At 46.2% G+C, this 17,448-nt stretch overlaps 2 protein-coding genes across 2 annotated transcripts; one reads left to right on the top strand and one right to left on the bottom strand.

Annotated features, from left to right (window-relative positions):
• Positions 1-2,262: 2,262 nt before the first annotated feature.
• LOC137894649 (dynein axonemal intermediate chain 4-like) lies at positions 2,263-6,408 on the bottom strand. The gene is made up of 12 exons (XM_068740100.1): positions 6,299-6,408; positions 6,058-6,194; positions 5,942-6,013; positions 5,265-5,408; positions 5,001-5,123; positions 4,806-4,927; positions 4,298-4,375; positions 3,993-4,144; positions 3,724-3,892; positions 2,874-2,969; positions 2,524-2,750; positions 2,263-2,422 (listed from the first exon to the last, which is right to left on the bottom strand). Exons 1-12 carry the CDS (start codon positions 6,406-6,408, stop codon positions 2,263-2,265), a joined length of 1,590 nt encoding a protein of 529 aa, XP_068596201.1.
• Positions 6,409-9,352: 2,944 nt separating this feature from the next.
• Positions 9,353-17,362, top strand: syvn1 (synovial apoptosis inhibitor 1, synoviolin). The gene is made up of 15 exons (XM_068740135.1): positions 9,353-9,549; positions 9,685-9,777; positions 9,877-10,029; positions 10,361-10,409; positions 11,480-11,583; positions 12,089-12,215; positions 12,292-12,391; positions 12,927-12,992; positions 13,278-13,394; positions 13,515-13,672; positions 14,401-14,541; positions 14,641-14,769; positions 15,685-15,868; positions 16,031-16,158; positions 16,236-17,362. The coding sequence occupies exons 1-15, from the start codon at positions 9,418-9,420 to the stop codon at positions 16,427-16,429; spliced, it is 1,875 nt and encodes a 624-aa protein (XP_068596236.1). The 5' UTR covers positions 9,353-9,417; the 3' UTR covers positions 16,430-17,362.
• Positions 17,363-17,448: the final 86 nt, after the last annotated feature.

The following is a 17,448-nucleotide window of genomic DNA, read 5'->3' as shown; positions in this document are numbered from 1 at the left end:
TCTGCTCTGTACCGCCGGGGTCAGAGCGGCACGTTGTTTCCGGAGTGGACAGAGCGGCTCGGCGGTGTGGATGTGCCCCTGGTTATCCTCGGCGACGCAGCTTACCCGCTCCTGCCTTGGCTGCTGACGCCGTTTCCGGAGGGGAGGGGCGTAACCCCGGCCGAGGCGCGGTTCAATCATCGGCTCGGTCAGGCAGGGACGGCTGTGGAGAGGGCCTTCGGTCGGCTGAAGGGCAGGTGGAGGTGTCTCCTCAAAAGGTGCGATGCACACATTACACTGGTCGGCCACATCGTCACCGCCTGCTGCGTTCTGCACAACTATTGTGAAATACACAACGAGCAATGGGAAGACGAGGACCCTGAAGGTGGACAGGCTGAGGATGTCCATCAGGCCCAAGATGAGGGACAGGCTGGTGAGGACGATGACCATCAGGCCCAAGATGAGGGACAGGCTGGTGAGGACGATGTCCATCAGGCCCAAGATGACGGACAGGCTGGTGAGGACGATGTCCATCAGGCCCAAGATGAGGGACAGGCTGGTGGGGACGATGTCCATCAGGCCCAACATGGTCTCCATATCAGAGACGCACTTTGTGCCTATTTTTCACCCTGACGAGCTTTTGTTGTTTTCTCCGGTTTAAATTCTTCTAAACTGGATGAAAGTTTCTGATAATTGCAATTGTTTTATTTACGGGTGTGTAAATGTTTTATTAACCATGTTTTATTCACTGGAGCAATTAAAGCAAGACTGTTGAGTCGGAGTTCATACATTTTTGATTTGTGCACACGTAATTGGAGGAGGTATCATTTACGTTGTATTTTGTGGAAGTGAAAATAAATCCGCGTTTTCAATTCCTGCTGTAGCACACGGGTGTGATTGTTGTGCTCCATTTGAACCCTTGTGACACTTTGTGTGCTAATAAACAAGCTAGCACAGTAGTTTGTTGTTATGCCCATTATTTTACCGTTTTAACTGTAATAAAAACAAAAGAATAACTGTAATTAGACAGTATGACAATTATTTTCATGTTTATTGTGACAAACATGGACATCAATACATAACAGATTCACAGGAACATCAGCGTTACATTTTTAAACCAAATTTAAATGTCTGTGGTGCACAAATACTCAAGAAAAGCGTTCAAGAACAAAAACAGACTCGAAAAATTACAACCATGAGAGGACGCTGGCGCTGAATGGGTGCCGCTTCTCCCTAATTTACCTGCTGGTGATGCATCTACCCGGGAAGCCCGCCTGCATACCCGGTGCGGTTAGGCCGTCCCTGCCTGGGACCGCTGTCCCTCCAGCCAGCAGCCAGACGTCCCGGACTGATGCGTCTTATTTTCCAAACCTCGCCACTTCGGGCTGAACTCGCACGCCAGGACTTCTCTCTATTTATTCATTTACTTAGACTTTTAACTGTTGCGTTGTTTTGTCACAGATGCGATACACAGTTACAGTACGAGAGTCAGCCACGAAAAACTAGCTAAAAACAGTTTTAGAAGAACATGTTGTCTTGGAAATTGCTTTTGAACATTCACTGTGCAGCCTTTGAAGGCGAAAGCTACTCTGCAATTTGTGCATTAATGATGTCATCCAAACGGTCAACCTGCAAAATCAATCAAACGAGAGTGGCAGTTTAGCCTGTGAGCGGTTTGCTAAATGTTCACGCAGCGCTATGAAACAGATTTCTTGCAGTTTTCTCGTAATAAGAATTCCAGAAGTTGGAAGAGAATCCGAATCTGGGCTTTGCGTTTCAGGGTCTCAGTGACGATGTCGTGCTTTAGAATATTTCAACCAGATCTAAAGCATAAAACTGATTCTGGAATATCACACCCATTCACAGTAATTGTTATTAGCATCCTGTGCGCTGCCGTAAATTAGCTTGTGTGCTCGTCGGTCATCCTCAATGCAAAGGAAAAAAAATGCACAAGAAATACATTCATTAACTCTTTCAGTGCCAGCCATTCTCAGCTCCGCTATATGCTGAATGCCCCAGTTTTTGCGCTTTTCTTCCGATTTTTCAAGCCCCACAGATTATTCTTTACTGTGACTATGCAAGCGCCGAACCTCAAACAAAAGATTAAAGTCTCTTCTTTCATCACCTACCATTTTTCGTTCCGGAGTGAAGAGAGGCAGATTTCAATGTCAGGGTTGGCAAGTGAATGTTTGGGTCTCAAAAAAAACATCTTCGGACGTGAGCGGCACTCAAAGAGTTAATAAAGCATACAGAATATAGAATAATATGCTACGTTTGTGAGCCTCAGTTTACCTGTTGCTCCCCCACGTTGAGATTCTCGAGCCGGTAGACAGTCACTATCCCATCGCTGTCCCCGACTAAGACGCAGTCTGTCCCTCCAACAAAAAGCAAGGACGTCATCTTCACACCCAGTGCAGCCGGACGCACTATGGCGGGGACCTTACTGCAGGGACGTGCATAGAAGACGAAGGACTGCGTCTAGCTCTCAGGTCAGATCAGAGATAGTACTCGGGACATAAATGCTTTTTTTTTTAGCCGACTCACACGCTTGACTTCAGGTCCCAGATCTCCAACTGTCGGTCATTAATGGCTGCAAATATCGTGGAACACTTTGGGAACCACCTGATGGCGCGCACGGCCGTCTGGGTCGATGTGAAGCTCATCACGGGCGTAGAGAGGTCCTGCTTCCACAGCCGGACGGTCTGGTCGGAGGAGCAGCTCAGGAACACGTCAGAACAGAACGGAGACCACTCGATGTGGTTCACGGTGTTCTGAGAGCAGGAAGTGCACGTGATGAGGACAAGAGACAAATAAAAGCTGAGCTGCCCGATCACAGTCATTTATTGCGTCTGTATTTTGCACGTTTCCATCCGTTTTCTTTTAGAAAAGCTTACAGTGTGTTTCCGGTAAGTGTGGATGAAATGCTGAGCGTTGAGGGAGCCCCGGTGGACGAGGCCGTCCCACGTCCCCAGCAGATAGACGCTGGAATCCTGCAGGATGACACCGAGATGAGAGTCCTTTCAGGGCAGAGGAATATACAACCTAAAAAGATCATTTTGAGATCAATGCGAAAACAAAGGGATCCCGACAGACTGCACGGTGAAACATTACATTTGTTCCTCGACTTACTGCTGGATGGAGGTCGACACAACAAAGCCGAGTCACTGCAGGCGGGGCATGTTGTTCCTCATCGTCTCCTGCGGCATCCTCCGTCTCCCGTTGGCTCCCATTTAGATCCAGCAGCTCTAAACGGTGTGATATTTTTAATAGTGATAAAGATATTGTGACTGTTTGCATTGGAGCTCTGCTGCAGTGTAAATCTGTAAAAAGATTTCTACGACAGCATCCATCCACCGCTTTGTCCCGTTACCGGGTCGTGCTGGAGCCGACCCCAGCAGTCTACAGGCGAGCGGCGGGGCACACCCTGGACAAGCCGCCAGCTCATCGCAGGGCCACACACACACACACACACACACACACACTCACACTCACACCTATTAGTGTCACCAACAAAACGGCACTCTCACAGTAAAGGTTTGACAGTATGTATGTTTAAACTAGATTTAGTCTTTCGAAGTGCCTTAATGACATTAAAAAAATAATTAACCAACAACGCCGTCGTTTTGCTCAGCTGAGAGTATTTTTGCGCTAAATTACCTCAGAAAATTTGAAATGCTTTTAATTTGTAATGACGATGAAAAAATATGAGCAAAAACGTTAGCCCCGAAACCACAGCCAGATTACAGCACCTATGCAATGGAGACCGTCACCGCTGAAGTGCCACTTAGCAATCGTTCCGTCCGCTGAGGCGGAAACGAAAAGCTCCACCCATTCGCTTTCAGCCGCTGGCGAGGAACTCTTCTGTGTGGTCCATTTGACCTGCCACACCGGACGCAGGTGCGTCTTCAGACACCTACTTCAAAGAGATGAAAGAAACGTGAATGAAAGTTTCTCTCGTAGCAGCTCTTTTGTGATCTGAGCATTATAGTCCACCCCCCCCCCCCCCCCCCCACCTGCTGCTGGGGAACCGCGCCTCTTCCTGCCTCCCGATGTCCCAGACGGCCACGGAGCCATCGTACATCCCTGCGGCCAGCAGGCCGGGGACGTTGGCGCAGAAGTCCAGGGAGGTCACACAACTATGACAGTGGAATACCGTCCTCGGCCGCTGCACAGGGGACACGAGAAGAACCGCCGTCACCCCCGAAAGGTTCACTCACGTGTGCAGCAACGACACTGATCTACCATGGCCTGACGTTATAGAAGAGAAAGGGGCCAGCCGGAGGCTGAAAGGACGTGAACATCAAAGGCATAAGTGTACCATTTGGTTTTTGAGGGACCAGCAGCAGATCAGAAATGGTGGACGGTTGAAGTCACCGTATCCGACTGCCAGGATGTCCTCAGAGAACAAAGAGGACGTCGCGTTAGGACATTTGATCTGTCCATAAAAAGACGCATCCATGCAACCTTTTAAGCAATTACTGGTAACCATTAAAAATGTTCATCCATTATGGCAACTCTAGCTTTATTTTTATTATCATTAAATCTCCAATACCTCCACAATAAGTACCAGATACGCTTAATACAGAAAAGTCAAATTGTCAAATGTCAAATTGATCAAACCATTTTAGAGAACCAGGCTACAAGGACTCAAATAAAAATAAAACATTTGTTAAGAACGGAATAAATCTGCCGCATTGATGCCGGTCGACTACTTTAGTTGTGTTTGTATCCATTAAATATGTTTTACGAGGATAACAATAATCACAATGTTAATACTCAGTGATCAGGGCGTGCAGAATGTGTCCCGGTTGTTCTTTGGTACCTACTGGGTCCTGCCGGTTCAAGGCCGCGCTGGTAACGCTGGATGTTCTGGTCAGCTTGGAGCTGAAAGCCCACAGACCCTCCAGAGTGGGAGACGAGGAGCTCTCCTCAGGCGTCCTGCCGGGGTCTTACACAATCAGCATTACTACGCTGCACTCAGGACCCCCCCCCCCCCAGCCCCCCCAGTGAGGAGAGTCTACCTCCCGCTGTGGGTCGGAGGTTGTTCAGGATGATGCTCCTCTCCATTATTATTACGTTCCGGGTGAAGGACTCTGACTTCATGAACAGCTGCGGCTCAGATGTTTCCATTTCCGTCAGTGAGGCTGAATGGAGAAATACAAAAACGAGAACGTGTGACGTGCCCGAGTGAAATCTGCACCGAATAAAGAAGCTTTATCGTTGAGGCTCAGACCCGTCCAGCCCAACAACAAGCCCCCCCCCCCTCATCTCCCAGCTACTGTTACCTGTGTCGGGCGTGTTGCTGCTGCTCTCTGTCTGCTGCTCGCTCGTCTTCGCCGGACTCTCCGAACGGTCAGCTTCCCGACGAGCAAGCGTTTCCTTTTGGTCACAGAAAGAGTCGTGGATGTCCCACGGAGTAGCGAGAGTGCCTACGCCACATGGGAGAGGACACGTTCTAGTAATTACAGCCATCATTAATGGAGTTTGATGCAACTTTCTGAGGTTTTCGTTTGAAAAGGACATTATCGGGGTCTTTTATTTAGCTGCAGCTCTAGAATTAGAATCTAGATTGACGGGGACTCCTCGTCTCTACTTCAGACTCAGTGAGCACTTCGGTTCAGAAAGCGTAAACACTGTCCTTTCTAATCAGTGCTAGCAGTACGGCAGCATTTCTAGCTTTATTTCCAGTTGCTCCTTATATTTTAAGTTCCCGTTTCCTTTAGTTGACATCCAGATGAAACGCTGATTTACAATGGAGCTGCAGCAAACTTCACGTCGGCATGGCGATGAGTAGATCAGTTTTAATGAGTGGATGAACTTCACATCGTAGTGTAACGGTGTAATATTTAAAGTGTACTATTGGCTGTTTTATGATAACACCCTGCATTCACCCACACACATTCATACAGAGGGGGGGGGGGCAGAACAGGAACATTAACCCTTCACAGAGTCGTTCACAAACCGCCGTTGGGACCATCTTGGGGCTGAGCGGCATAGACCCACCGGCCTTCTGATAAATGCACATCCACCGCTGCTGCAGGACACAGGCGGAATGGAAAATGGACATTTCAGCCTAACCTTCATCCACAACGTCGATCCTGTCACTCTGGATCGCTCCGTTTTTGGGTGCTTCGCTGGATGTCTGCGTTGAATTCCACGCACATTTCTTAGGGATTCCGCTCTTGCTCGTCTCAGCATGGCGATCGGCTGTCTCTCTGCGAGAACAAGGGGGGAAATGTCACCACCTTGCTGCATCTAACGTCAATTGGAGTATTTCAGAAGGTTCTTTTCTTACAGGCAGGCAGAGGATTCTACTCACCTCGTAGCGTCTGCATCGTCTGCATCCTCCGACACGAAGGCGTTTGGTACGTCCAGCAGCGTAACGGTATCCGTCTCACAGAGGTAGATCTGGACGAGCTCATCCGGCATCTTCCCTGAAACGCGCTTCATATCGTCTCTTTGTTTTTTTTTGTCAGAACCGCTGGCAGTGGAACTAAAATAACAAATATTAAACACGTGTGAACACGCGTGAGCAACATGCCATATTCCTCATGAAGCTTTGTGGATGCATTCCCCTCCCCTCACACAGAAAACACACTGTAGCTATCGTTCCATTTAATAAAATAACAATTGTGGCTCAGATTTTTCCATTTCTATCAATGAGGTAATACTGATGAATGGAGAAATACAACAATAAAAATAAAAAACATAAAAAATCAGACACGTCAACTTAATTACCTGTTTGGCTAGCCGCCGCTAGCAAACTGTTGCTAAACTGTGATAGCAAATATCTCAACAATAAATTAACTTACGATTTATTTTATTTTATTCCCAGAGCGATTTACTCTTTTGCGTTCTCTCTACGACGAAAATCTTTGTGTATTTAATTAACAATAGCCAATTAATTACTGTTTTATAACACTACGTCACCTGTCGAACCGCGGGGAAGCCGACTGCTGCGAGTTCCTGAGGCTGGAGAGGACCCTCGCGCCTCAAGTCAGGTGACGTCAATCGGAGGTGACGTCACCTGACGTCAAACTTGTCTTCAAACATTCCGTTGCTACCAATAACCACGCCCCTTCGTCTTTATATAATTTATTTTGGTGCTAATCCAAGATTATTTCACTAAATTAAGTGGCGGTGAATTAATGTACTTCTACAGTTCTAGCAAACGCTAATAACAAACATAATTAATACATGACAAAATAAAAACTAATTTTAGTATGGCCGTTTTACTACTTACTCTGGTGATGTTTCAGTAAAGTAAATGTGAATTTATGACCACACAGGGGCGCTCTAAAGCTTTCCTGTGCAGCTTTCCATTCAAAAAGAAACTAACACATTTGCAAATATTTATTGCTAAGACTCAACAGAGGAAAATCTTTGTGAATTTTAGTCCTATTTGACAAAAACATAAAACATTAATTAATTAAACTCAGATATTGTGAGAGCAAAATATTCCATTTAATTTGACAAAAGCAGACACATTATTTTAAGAAGTAGGTTCTCTTCAATATTTATGTAAAAAATGGACTTAACGTTTTTGGGTTTTGGTACTTTAAATGGCACATTTCATATTAATTGACTGAAAAAGATTTCTCAGAAACCCACTCCACTTCTTTCTGTTTTCTCAACGCCAGCTCCCTTAGGCACTTTTCAGATGTGATATTGATATAAACTCCCACAAAAATAAATACTACATGTATACTGTACATCTTGATCAATTTACTGGTTATGTGATATAAAGGAAAGCCTGACAGAAACAAATTCAATTATTTCAGACTTATTCATAAATATCTGGTTCATACTGTCTGTCATGGATATCTTGAGTGTGCTGTGCACTTGTTTGGGCACTGCTCTGATGCGTGTGTGTGGCTGGGCGACGGTAGCGCAGGTGGTTGGGCGGGTCGGCCTATGATCGAGGGGTTGGGGGTTCGATTCTCCAGCACAGTGTACACTGTTGTTGTGTCCTTAGGCAAGACATTTCACCCACGTTGCCTGTGTGAATGAGTGAGTGAGTGAATGTCGGTGGTGGTCAGGAGGGCTGATGGTGCAAACCGGCAGCCTCGCTCCTGTACCCCTCCAAGTGTGGAGCGGATGAATAATGCGCTACTAGTTTGAGTTTCTCATAGAAAAGTGCAATATAAGCATTCATCTGGTAAAACCTTTATTTCTGGCAATATTGTTGAAACATATATTTTATTTTGAAAAAGTATTAAAGTATAAGTATTAAAGTATTCCCATAACTTTTGTATTTATTATTTAGACATTTACATGAATCTTGTTTAATACCTTTTTGTTTCAGTTTTCTACTCAAAAAAAACCCCCCATCATGACAACTTTCTATTGGTCCACGTTTAATTTACCGTAAATATCATAAAATATGGGTCATATATAACAAATATAAGTACAATCCATACATTAATTGTTGTTCATTTTCTGCCTGTCTGTTTTAAATATCTTTTAGAAATCTCCTGTTGTAGCATCTCTTTACATCACGCTACTGACGGACTACAACTGCTGACGGACTACAACTGCGCGATCAAACCGGCGAAGCCCGGAATTGTTCGTGCGTCAGATTACCGCGGAGGCCGGATGTGAGGTGGCTCCCGAAGAGCAAGCCAAAGATAAACACGTAGCCGGACGAACAGGGGCGAGGATAATCAATAATTCAGAGAATATACCGAGAGACGGTGGAAATGAAGAACCAATTAAACATCTAGATATTCAGCGCGTAAGGAGACGTTCGTTAAATTAACCGAGGACTTGGTCTTCCGCAGACATCTCATTGGTGAGTGCTGACAGCTGCAACGTTACCGGGAGGCTAGCAAGCTAACGCTAGCTAACATTAGCCAACATTAGCCAACTTTAGCCAACATAATAAAACTTAAATAACAAATGTATCTTAGAGAGTTAGGTTGTCTCCGCAGTAAAGAACGCGCGTTCAGCTTTAGGAGTATTTAACTAGTATTATCTTTAATGGTGGAAAGCTTTGATAACGGTATCACGGATTTACGAGTCTTAATTCGAGGGATTTAATGTTAGCTTGATAAATTAGCCGAAAGAGCTGAATTCATTCCAGGAAGGAAAACACTGGTGTTGAATTTGTGTTTATGGTGTTTCTTCCGATGTGAGGAACGTAGACACGGGGGGGTGATCCGCGTCTATGCAGGTGAAAATAAAACCAGATTGAGCAGATTTTACCTTCAATATAAGCTGATATATTGTCTTAATAAGAAAACGCTTTCATAAAATTACTGTTCTTTAAAGTACACCAAGAAAACTACATTTATTTCCCCTTTATTACATTCTTCTGAATTGAGAAATGCAAGTTTAAATGCGTATTTCCGCCATCCAGCAGGCCAGGCCGTCTGCTGGTGAACCGCCCTCACCTTTTGCTCCTGCTCCTTCTTCACGCTGGCTGCAGGCGGCTCCAACATGGTGCGATCAGCCTTGGTGACTGCCACCAGTCTGGCCTTGACCGGTGCTGTGGTGACACACGCTTACATCCTCAAACACCAATTCTACCCGACCGTGGTCTACCTGACCAAGAGCAGCCCCAGCATGGCAGTAAGAACATTATCAAAGTGAAAGCAGATCTTCAGTGTTAATGTTTCAAATCTTAAATTTGACGATACCTCTTCAAAGATCACAACGCTGACATTGTGACGGAGAGTAAAATGTGTTTTCTGTTTCTGGTACCAGGTGTTGTACATTCAGGCCTTCGTGTTGGTGTTCCTGCTGGGAAAGTTCATGAGGAAAGTCTTTTTCGGACAGCTAAGGGCTGCAGAAATGGAGGTAGAGTTCTCTTGACTTATTTATAACATGCAATCAGTTTAAAGTATTATTTGTTCTTTCAAACGCCGTCTGATCACGCGCGTGTTTCTCGACCACCAGCATCTCATCGAGCGCTCCTGGTACGCGGTGACTGAGACGTGCCTGGCGTTCACTGTGTTCAGGGATGACTTCTCCCCCCGTTTCGTCGCCCTCTTCACCCTCCTGCTCTTCCTGAAGTGCTTCCACTGGCTGGCTGAAGACAGGGTGGACTTTGTGAGTGATGAAAGAGAAATGCGTTCCCTGTCGCGTGTGCCGTTTATTGTTAAAAGTTAGAAATCAAACATTGGGGCAGATTATTGGAGGCTTATCGGAGTTGCTCTTTATCTATGGCGTCGTTTTCCATGCCAAATATTTTACCAGGCTGCTCTTCCGTCCGTCCATCCCTCCCTCCCTCTACCACCGGGTCGCGGAGGCAACAGTTTGCCCAGACGTCCCTCTCCCCAGATACCTCCTATAGCTCTTTTGGGGCGTTCCCCTGTGTGAATGTGCACGTATGAGGTAAATATGTAAATAATGTGTATTTGTGTGCCTTTAATTCTCTCAGATGGAACGGAGCCCAAACATATCTTGCCTTTTTCACTTGAGAGTATTATGTAAGTATACCTTGCCTGCCACGTCGGAAGTCATTCTTCCTGTCCGCCTGTTTCAGCCAGCTCTGTTTTTCTGTCTTTTTCTTTGTGGTCGGTTCTTTGTGGTCGGTTGCTTCTCCTTACGAAACGAGTCAGAATGAAACTGTATGCAAATCATTACTGGATAGAGGCAGCACATCTTAACGGCGTTCCACTGCTGAACCCCTCCATGGTTGACGTGGACAGACTAGAACTCCATTTCTTAAGCATCGCTCCTAAACCCACTCCTCCTGTCAGTCTAGAGCAGTGCTTCTCAATTATTTTCTGTCACGCCCCCCCTAGGAAGAAAAAACATTTCGCGTCCCCTCCCCCGAAAAAAAACAAAACACTCTTGTATCCTTATTAACATACAAAGAAATATGAAAAAGAAAGAAATATAGATCAACTTACAACAAAGAATAACTTTATTACCATTTTTTTAGTCTGCATCAATTTGCCTGACATTTTAATCCCTAAACTACAATTTATACAATTATATCATAAATCAAATTAAATAACATCAATAAATAATAATAAATTAAAATTGATTGAACACAAAATATAAAACACTTGGAAAAAACCAAAATGGAAAAAGAATTGTGCTTTTAGCAAAATGAGGAAGTCAGCTCTTCCCTCGTCTACCGTAGATTGTTTGTTTACATCCGCTCTTCTGCTAATACTCCCTGCATGCACTCTGACAATCAGGGCGCCACTGCCAACTACTGGAGTGGATGTGCAATTACACTTTAATCTCGTAAGGCAAAAAAAGCATTTTCTCCCCGGTCACAGGCACCCCCCCCCTGACATGGGCGCGCCCCACCATTTGAGAACCTCTGGTCTAGAGACAAACATGAAGTTTGATTGTATCCAGTCTGAAGGATTTGACTGCTGATAATGATTTTTAATAATGCTACTTCAGGTACTTGGACAATCGCTGATCATCTATTCAGATTAGTTTACGTGTTCTTTAGAACAAAGCTGTCGTCTTCAGTATCTGATTCTTTTACATTCGGGTATTGCTGAAGTTATTCAGTGTGCGTCTTCGCTTCCTGCAGCTCTCATTGGACTGCTGGGCGTCCTGGACTTCCTGTTTGTCAACCATGCCTGTCATAGCATCATTAGCCGAGGGGCCTCAGTCCAGCTGGTTTTTGGATTTGAGGTTTGTGGCGTTGTGAATTTTATTTCTGTGTTTTAATAGTGAAAGGGCTAAAAGAAAACTCTTCAACCAGCTCTGTAACATGACAGTATAGATACATAATGGAATTGATCCTCTTTACCTTTCCCTCTGGTCATGTAGCCGTTGGTTTGATAGCAAGGCGAAGGTGTTGAAATGCTTCTTTAACCCCTCGTTGGCCGTTTCTACAGCTTTTAAATCTTCGTCTTGCTTTCCTGTGATAGTAAAGTTTTATGAATGAACTTGAGACATTTTTGATTGGTGTCATTTTGATGTACTACTTCATCTCTCCCTGAAGCTCTGATGAGAATTATTCGCAATGGTCACAGATATATTCAGAGGAAGACTTAAAATGAAGCGTAGTTCTGTATAACTTTAGGGGTCCATCGTGTAATCTACAGCCGATATCCCTGGTGCAGTGTCACAGTGCAGGTTTATAAAGTAAATGCAGCGTCTAAATGTCTGCCCCCCCCCTCTGTTTCCCCCTCAGTATGCCATCCTGCTGACCATGGTGCTGACGACCTTTATTAAATACCTTCTGCACACTGTTGACTTGCAGAGTGAGAATCCCTGGGACAACAAGGCCGTCTATATGCTCAACACCGAGCTGTTCACAGGTCGCTTGTTGAGCTTATTCCGGTTCGTGTTCAAGATGGAATGCCAGCAGTGCTCCAACATTCATTCTTATTCCAGGTTTCATTAAGGTGCTCCTGTACATTGCTTTCATGACCATCATGATAAAGGTCCACACCTTCCCCCTGTTTGCCATCCGTCCGATGTATCTGGCTATGAGGTGAGTGTCTGTGCGACGCTATGCTCACGTTGCCTCGCAGCGATTTTATAGACCAAGTCAAAACCGAAAGATCACCTCAATGACACCTGGAAGACATGAGGCTGCAAAGGTAAAGAGGGAATTGAGGAAATGCGACAATTAAATCCTGTTTTTGTCTTCTTGATGCCTAAAAACTGATGTTCCAGCAACAAGCTGCTGTTACCTTAGCAAATAGGGCGAGAATGTAACATCTGCGGGACCATTTGGTGAACTTTAAGAATGACTAACCGACAACACTTGCTTGTTGTAAATGAATTATGAATAATGGTTATGCCCTGGATCTGCTCACTCCGAAATGGGTCGCATGCAAAAAAAAAAAAAATGTGAGCAGTCAAGACAACAGGCAAAAAAACCAGTCAGTATTAAGTCCCTTTAAACACGGTGTGAACATGACCGTAATGTTGTTGTCACTTCGGCCGGTCCTTTCTTTCTTGCTCTAACTAGTCTTTAGATACATGGAGTGGACGTTTGAAGTGTTGTTCCTTTTTCCTCTTAGGCAGTTCAAGAAAGCCGTTACCGACGCCATAATGTCCCGGCGAGCCATCCGCAACATGAACACTTTGTGAGTGATGCTTCCGTGTCGCCGTGTTTGTAAATGACTGTTATTTCCTGGCGAGTCGGTCGTAACTGACGTGTTTCTTGGTTTGGTTGGATTTAAACTGACGTGTGGATGAATCCAGACTCTTATTTTAGAGCGGGACAGACACAGTAGTGCACAGTAACCATTAATATACTCACATAGTACGCTGTCTGGAAGACAATCAAATTGTTCTTCAGCTTTCGGACACACAGGACGAGCCGCTGACTCCTCATTCCTTTCTTTCCTCCTCTTGTTTTTTTTACTTAGATACCCTGATGCTACTCCTGAAGACCTGCAGGCCTCTGATAATGTCTGTATCATTTGTCGTGAGGAAATGGTCACCGGAGCCAAGAAACTGCCATGTAATCACATTTTCCACTCCAGGTAATGGGCAGATTAAATGACCTTGAAACACGAGGTGTCGGTGCGTCCTTGTGTTTAGCGGTTACGCTTTGTCTGCTCTGCTCGTGTAAATAAAGCTGGGCCGCCTTCTCCTCTCCTCAGCTGCCTGCGTTCTTGGTTCCAAAGACAACAGACGTGTCCTACGTGTCGCATGGACGTCCTCCGGGCTTCTAACAACAATCAGACTCCAGCCCAAGCCCAGCCCCCGCCCCCTGCCCCTGCTGCCCCAGCCAACGCCCCCGCGGGGCCCCCTGCGAATGGTACGGATCGCAACCCGTCCTTTTTTAACGCGTTCTTGCACCAGAACATAATACCGGTCCAGGTACGTAAGGGATCTATAAAAAAAAAAAAAGTTTGCTATTATTATTAATAGCGATGTTTGAGTAGCGGCACTCTGCCGGCACACAAACAACGCATTCACAGTCGTTTGAATATCGCTGCTATTTCATGAGCAAGACCTTCAAAGGTCTGTCTTGGATTTCAGTTCGTTCCAAACATCTGGAGACGCCAGGACGCTTTGAGGAAATGTCCAACTCGGTCAGGACTGGTTCAAAAACGCTCTTGAGGTGGTTCGTGGCCGATTTCGATTCAATCAGGTTTATCGCAGTGAAACGGGCCGTACGTCAAATTGACGCGACGTTAGCTGACCTGGTTACCTTTGCCTGTCCCGCGCCCAGTATTGATCTATATGCATGTCTGTCCTGCCCAGGACTGTTTGTATTGGTGTGTTTGAAGCCATTATCTGTTAAATGTTATCCACTATAATGTCCTTGGATTTACTTTGTAGAATAATTCCTCTTTTTGCCAGCGGTGGCTTTAACTTCAGAGAAACTACTCGAAACGTTCCGGTTCGGTTGCGCGTGGCGCGTAATGAAATGGACTCGCTGATCGTCTTGCTGGTCGTGTTGATCAGTTTGCAAATCTCTGAATGTTAAATGCGTGTTTGGATCCCTTCCTGTCAGGGTCTCTCTTTTTGTCTCCTCTCCAGGGGCTCCAGCCATGTTGCCTGGCTTTCCTCCTGGTATCTTCCCCTTCTGGGGTCCCTTTCCTGCAATGCCTCCTCCTCCTCCTCCTCCTTCTGCAGCTCCTGATGCGCCACAAAGCAGCACAGAAGCTACACAGGCAGCTGGTAAGTCAATGATCCACACCCCTCCGCTCAATAAACGACCCAGAGCATATAGAAGTGTTTGCTGCAGCGGCTCAAACTGCTGCGTGTTTGTTTTAACAGGATCCGGCCAGACTGCAGACGCTGCTGCTGGACCTCCAGGGTCCACCATCCCCGGCTTCCCCCTCTCCTTCCCCCCTCCTCCTTTCCCTGCTGCACCATGGCTCCCCATGCCCCCCCCTCCTCCCTTCAGTAAGCATTGACTGATGTTTTGAAGCTCCTTTCATAAGAGATGATATGAATAAAAATGGCTTTGTTATATAGAACAATGTAACAAAATTACAAAGGACCCTAATTCACTGGAACTAAATGCCGTCGGTTACAAAAAGCCGGATGATAAAGGTTTTAAGAAGACATTTAAAGGCGAATACCGAGCTTCCAGCGCCGATAGCAAACGTCCGCTCACCTTTATTGTCCAGCATGATTTTAAAAGGACATTTAACAGATGGGACATGGGAGTTAAAAGGCAATACTGGCTGCTGTCGCTGCTAACGTTGGAAACCAGAGATCCTCCTTGAAACAGTCTTCTCTAAAAATCTTTGACAAAAACGGCAGCAACGGGTCTAAAATTATTTAATACAGAAAAATCTAGATAAAGCGTCCCTAAAAAAGGGTGAAGACAGTGGCGTGTCTAAAACCAGGGGGGACTATTCCAGTGGATGAGGGTTGAAATGCTGCTTTTATGATCCGAGTGGGCGATGCAGTCTGATCTGAAGGTGTGACGGGACATTTCAGTGAAGGGAATTAATGTTGGCAGAAATTCAAGTCAGTGGAACATGAGTAGAAATACAAAAATGAAAGGGAAGAGAGAGCAACGGCCACCAGAACCGCACCGCTGGGCCTCCACAAGAATACAGGATCATTATTTCTGTGTAACTTTCGCTGACTCAAATTCCTATCAAAGTTTCATCACGTGGAAGAAAACACACGGCACTCTATCCGCGTAGCCTCTCAGTGACTTCCTGTTTCGTACGAATCGGGAAGTCATCCCGGCTATCGACGCTTTGATCTCAGGTTAAATAAGTAGATGCTCAGCTGGGACCGTTTGTACGATGCCCTCTCTCTCTCTCTCTCTCTCTCTCTCTCCTCTCCTCTCCTCTCCTTCAGTGTCATCGATGCCTCCTCCACCTCCTTCGCTGTCCAGACTGTCAGAGGAGGAGCTGAGGGAGCTGGAGGCTGAAGGCCGGCGGGGCCTCGAGGCCAGACTCCAATGCCTCCAGAACATCCACACCCTGCTGGACGCCGCCATGCTCAACATCCACCACTACCTCAGCACCGTCGCCACTCTCAGGTATCCCTCCGCCTTTATTGGAAGTATTCAACGTGTTCAGGTTGTTGTTTTAATTGTTTTTTCAACTCGGAACTAAACTGAGTAGTTAAAGCGATTGGATTTGTCTCTGAAACGTAATTTTGAGTGACGCTTCATCGCCGCTCTGCTGCCGCGTCTCCGCAGTCCTCCTCGGGCCGAGGGCAGCGCCGGAGGAGCCGGCGGGACGAGCCCACCTCCTTCACCTCCTTCACCTCCTGCAGCCGGCGGCAGCACGGACAGTCACAGCCGGGAGGAGGAGAGCTCTGACAGCTGTGAGTAAACTGACCGAGACAACGGCGATGATTCGAGCGTTGAGCCCCGGCGGAGACTCACGCTCTTCCGTTTCTAGCCGGGCGGGTGGATGGAGCGGCGGTCTCCTCTCAGCTGGCCGACTCTACCTCCGCCGCCTCGGACGCAGACAGGCAAGGAGCGGTGGACGAAGGAGAACCCAACGCCGCCGAGCTGAGGCGCCGCCGCCTTCGCAAGTTAGAGACGGAGTCTTCGTCGCCCCCTCCAAACAACGGATCCACGCCTTCTGACTAAGATTTATTGTTCTGGACCATCAGGAACTCTGAGCTGCTCGATGGACGCTTTGGGCTCTCTTCCTCGCGGCTGCGTCTCCCCTCCACAGGCTCAGGTTTCTAACTGTGTTGAGCTGGACTCAGGCTAAGAGGAGGCGCCGTCATCTTTACCGTTTTTCTGGGCTGTCTCTGCATCGGAAGCCGATGGTGCGGCTCTTTGTTTGGTTGTTTTCACCGCGTTTCCTCCCGAAGAACGACGACCGCAATAAGAGCGCTGCGGGTGTTTCTCCGTTTTAAATCCTGCGGTCTGGTCAGTGTGATAAGAGACGGTGTTTGGTCGTTTATCTGTCAACAACAACTACTTCGCCTGCTCTTTGATGTTTGTTTAACTCAACTCTCCTCGGTATGAAAGTGACTCTTGTTGCACAGAACAGGCATCATTTCCCAATCGAGTGAATTCAAATCGAGAGTTAACCGGCCGCTTGAGCCGATTCTGTTTTCTTTCGCAGCCATTACTCTTCTTTTGCCACTGCAGATGCTGTAATATACGGATTTATTTGAACGTGTACATACTGTATAAAGAATTTTAATAGGAAGATCTGTACAGAAAGTCAAATAAATTGTTCAACTGAAACTGCAGCGGCAAAACAAGTCTATTGGTTTGTACGGTCACCGAGTGAAGAGTTGGGTGTCGGGATCGGGAGCCTCCCAAACGGTCCCACCGGGAATCTGGTGGGAACCACCGAGAGCTGTGAGCATTCCAGCAGCCACAGAGCAGCCGTAAACCGCTGCTGCAACAGTAAAGATGTCATTTATTCATGTTGAGACCTGTTTTTAAATATGACTTATTTAAACATTACTGTTTAAGATTAGTTAATCACCTTAATTTCAAATTTAACAGGTCAGAAGCCGCTTAAAGATAATAAAGAGGGCTACACAATAAACGCTGTTTTGATAATGCATCAAATGTTTGACTGTCTCGCACACATTACTCGCTCTATGCAGGCAATGCACAGTCAGGTCTAGAAAAGTGCTATAAAA

Source organism: Brachionichthys hirsutus, chromosome 6, assembly GCF_040956055.1.
Source record: "Brachionichthys hirsutus isolate HB-005 chromosome 6, CSIRO-AGI_Bhir_v1, whole genome shotgun sequence".
Lineage (NCBI taxonomy): Eukaryota > Metazoa > Chordata > Actinopteri > Lophiiformes > Brachionichthyidae > Brachionichthys > Brachionichthys hirsutus.
Note: the sequence above shows the minus strand (reverse complement) of the source record. Positions and strands in the feature narration are given on the sequence as shown.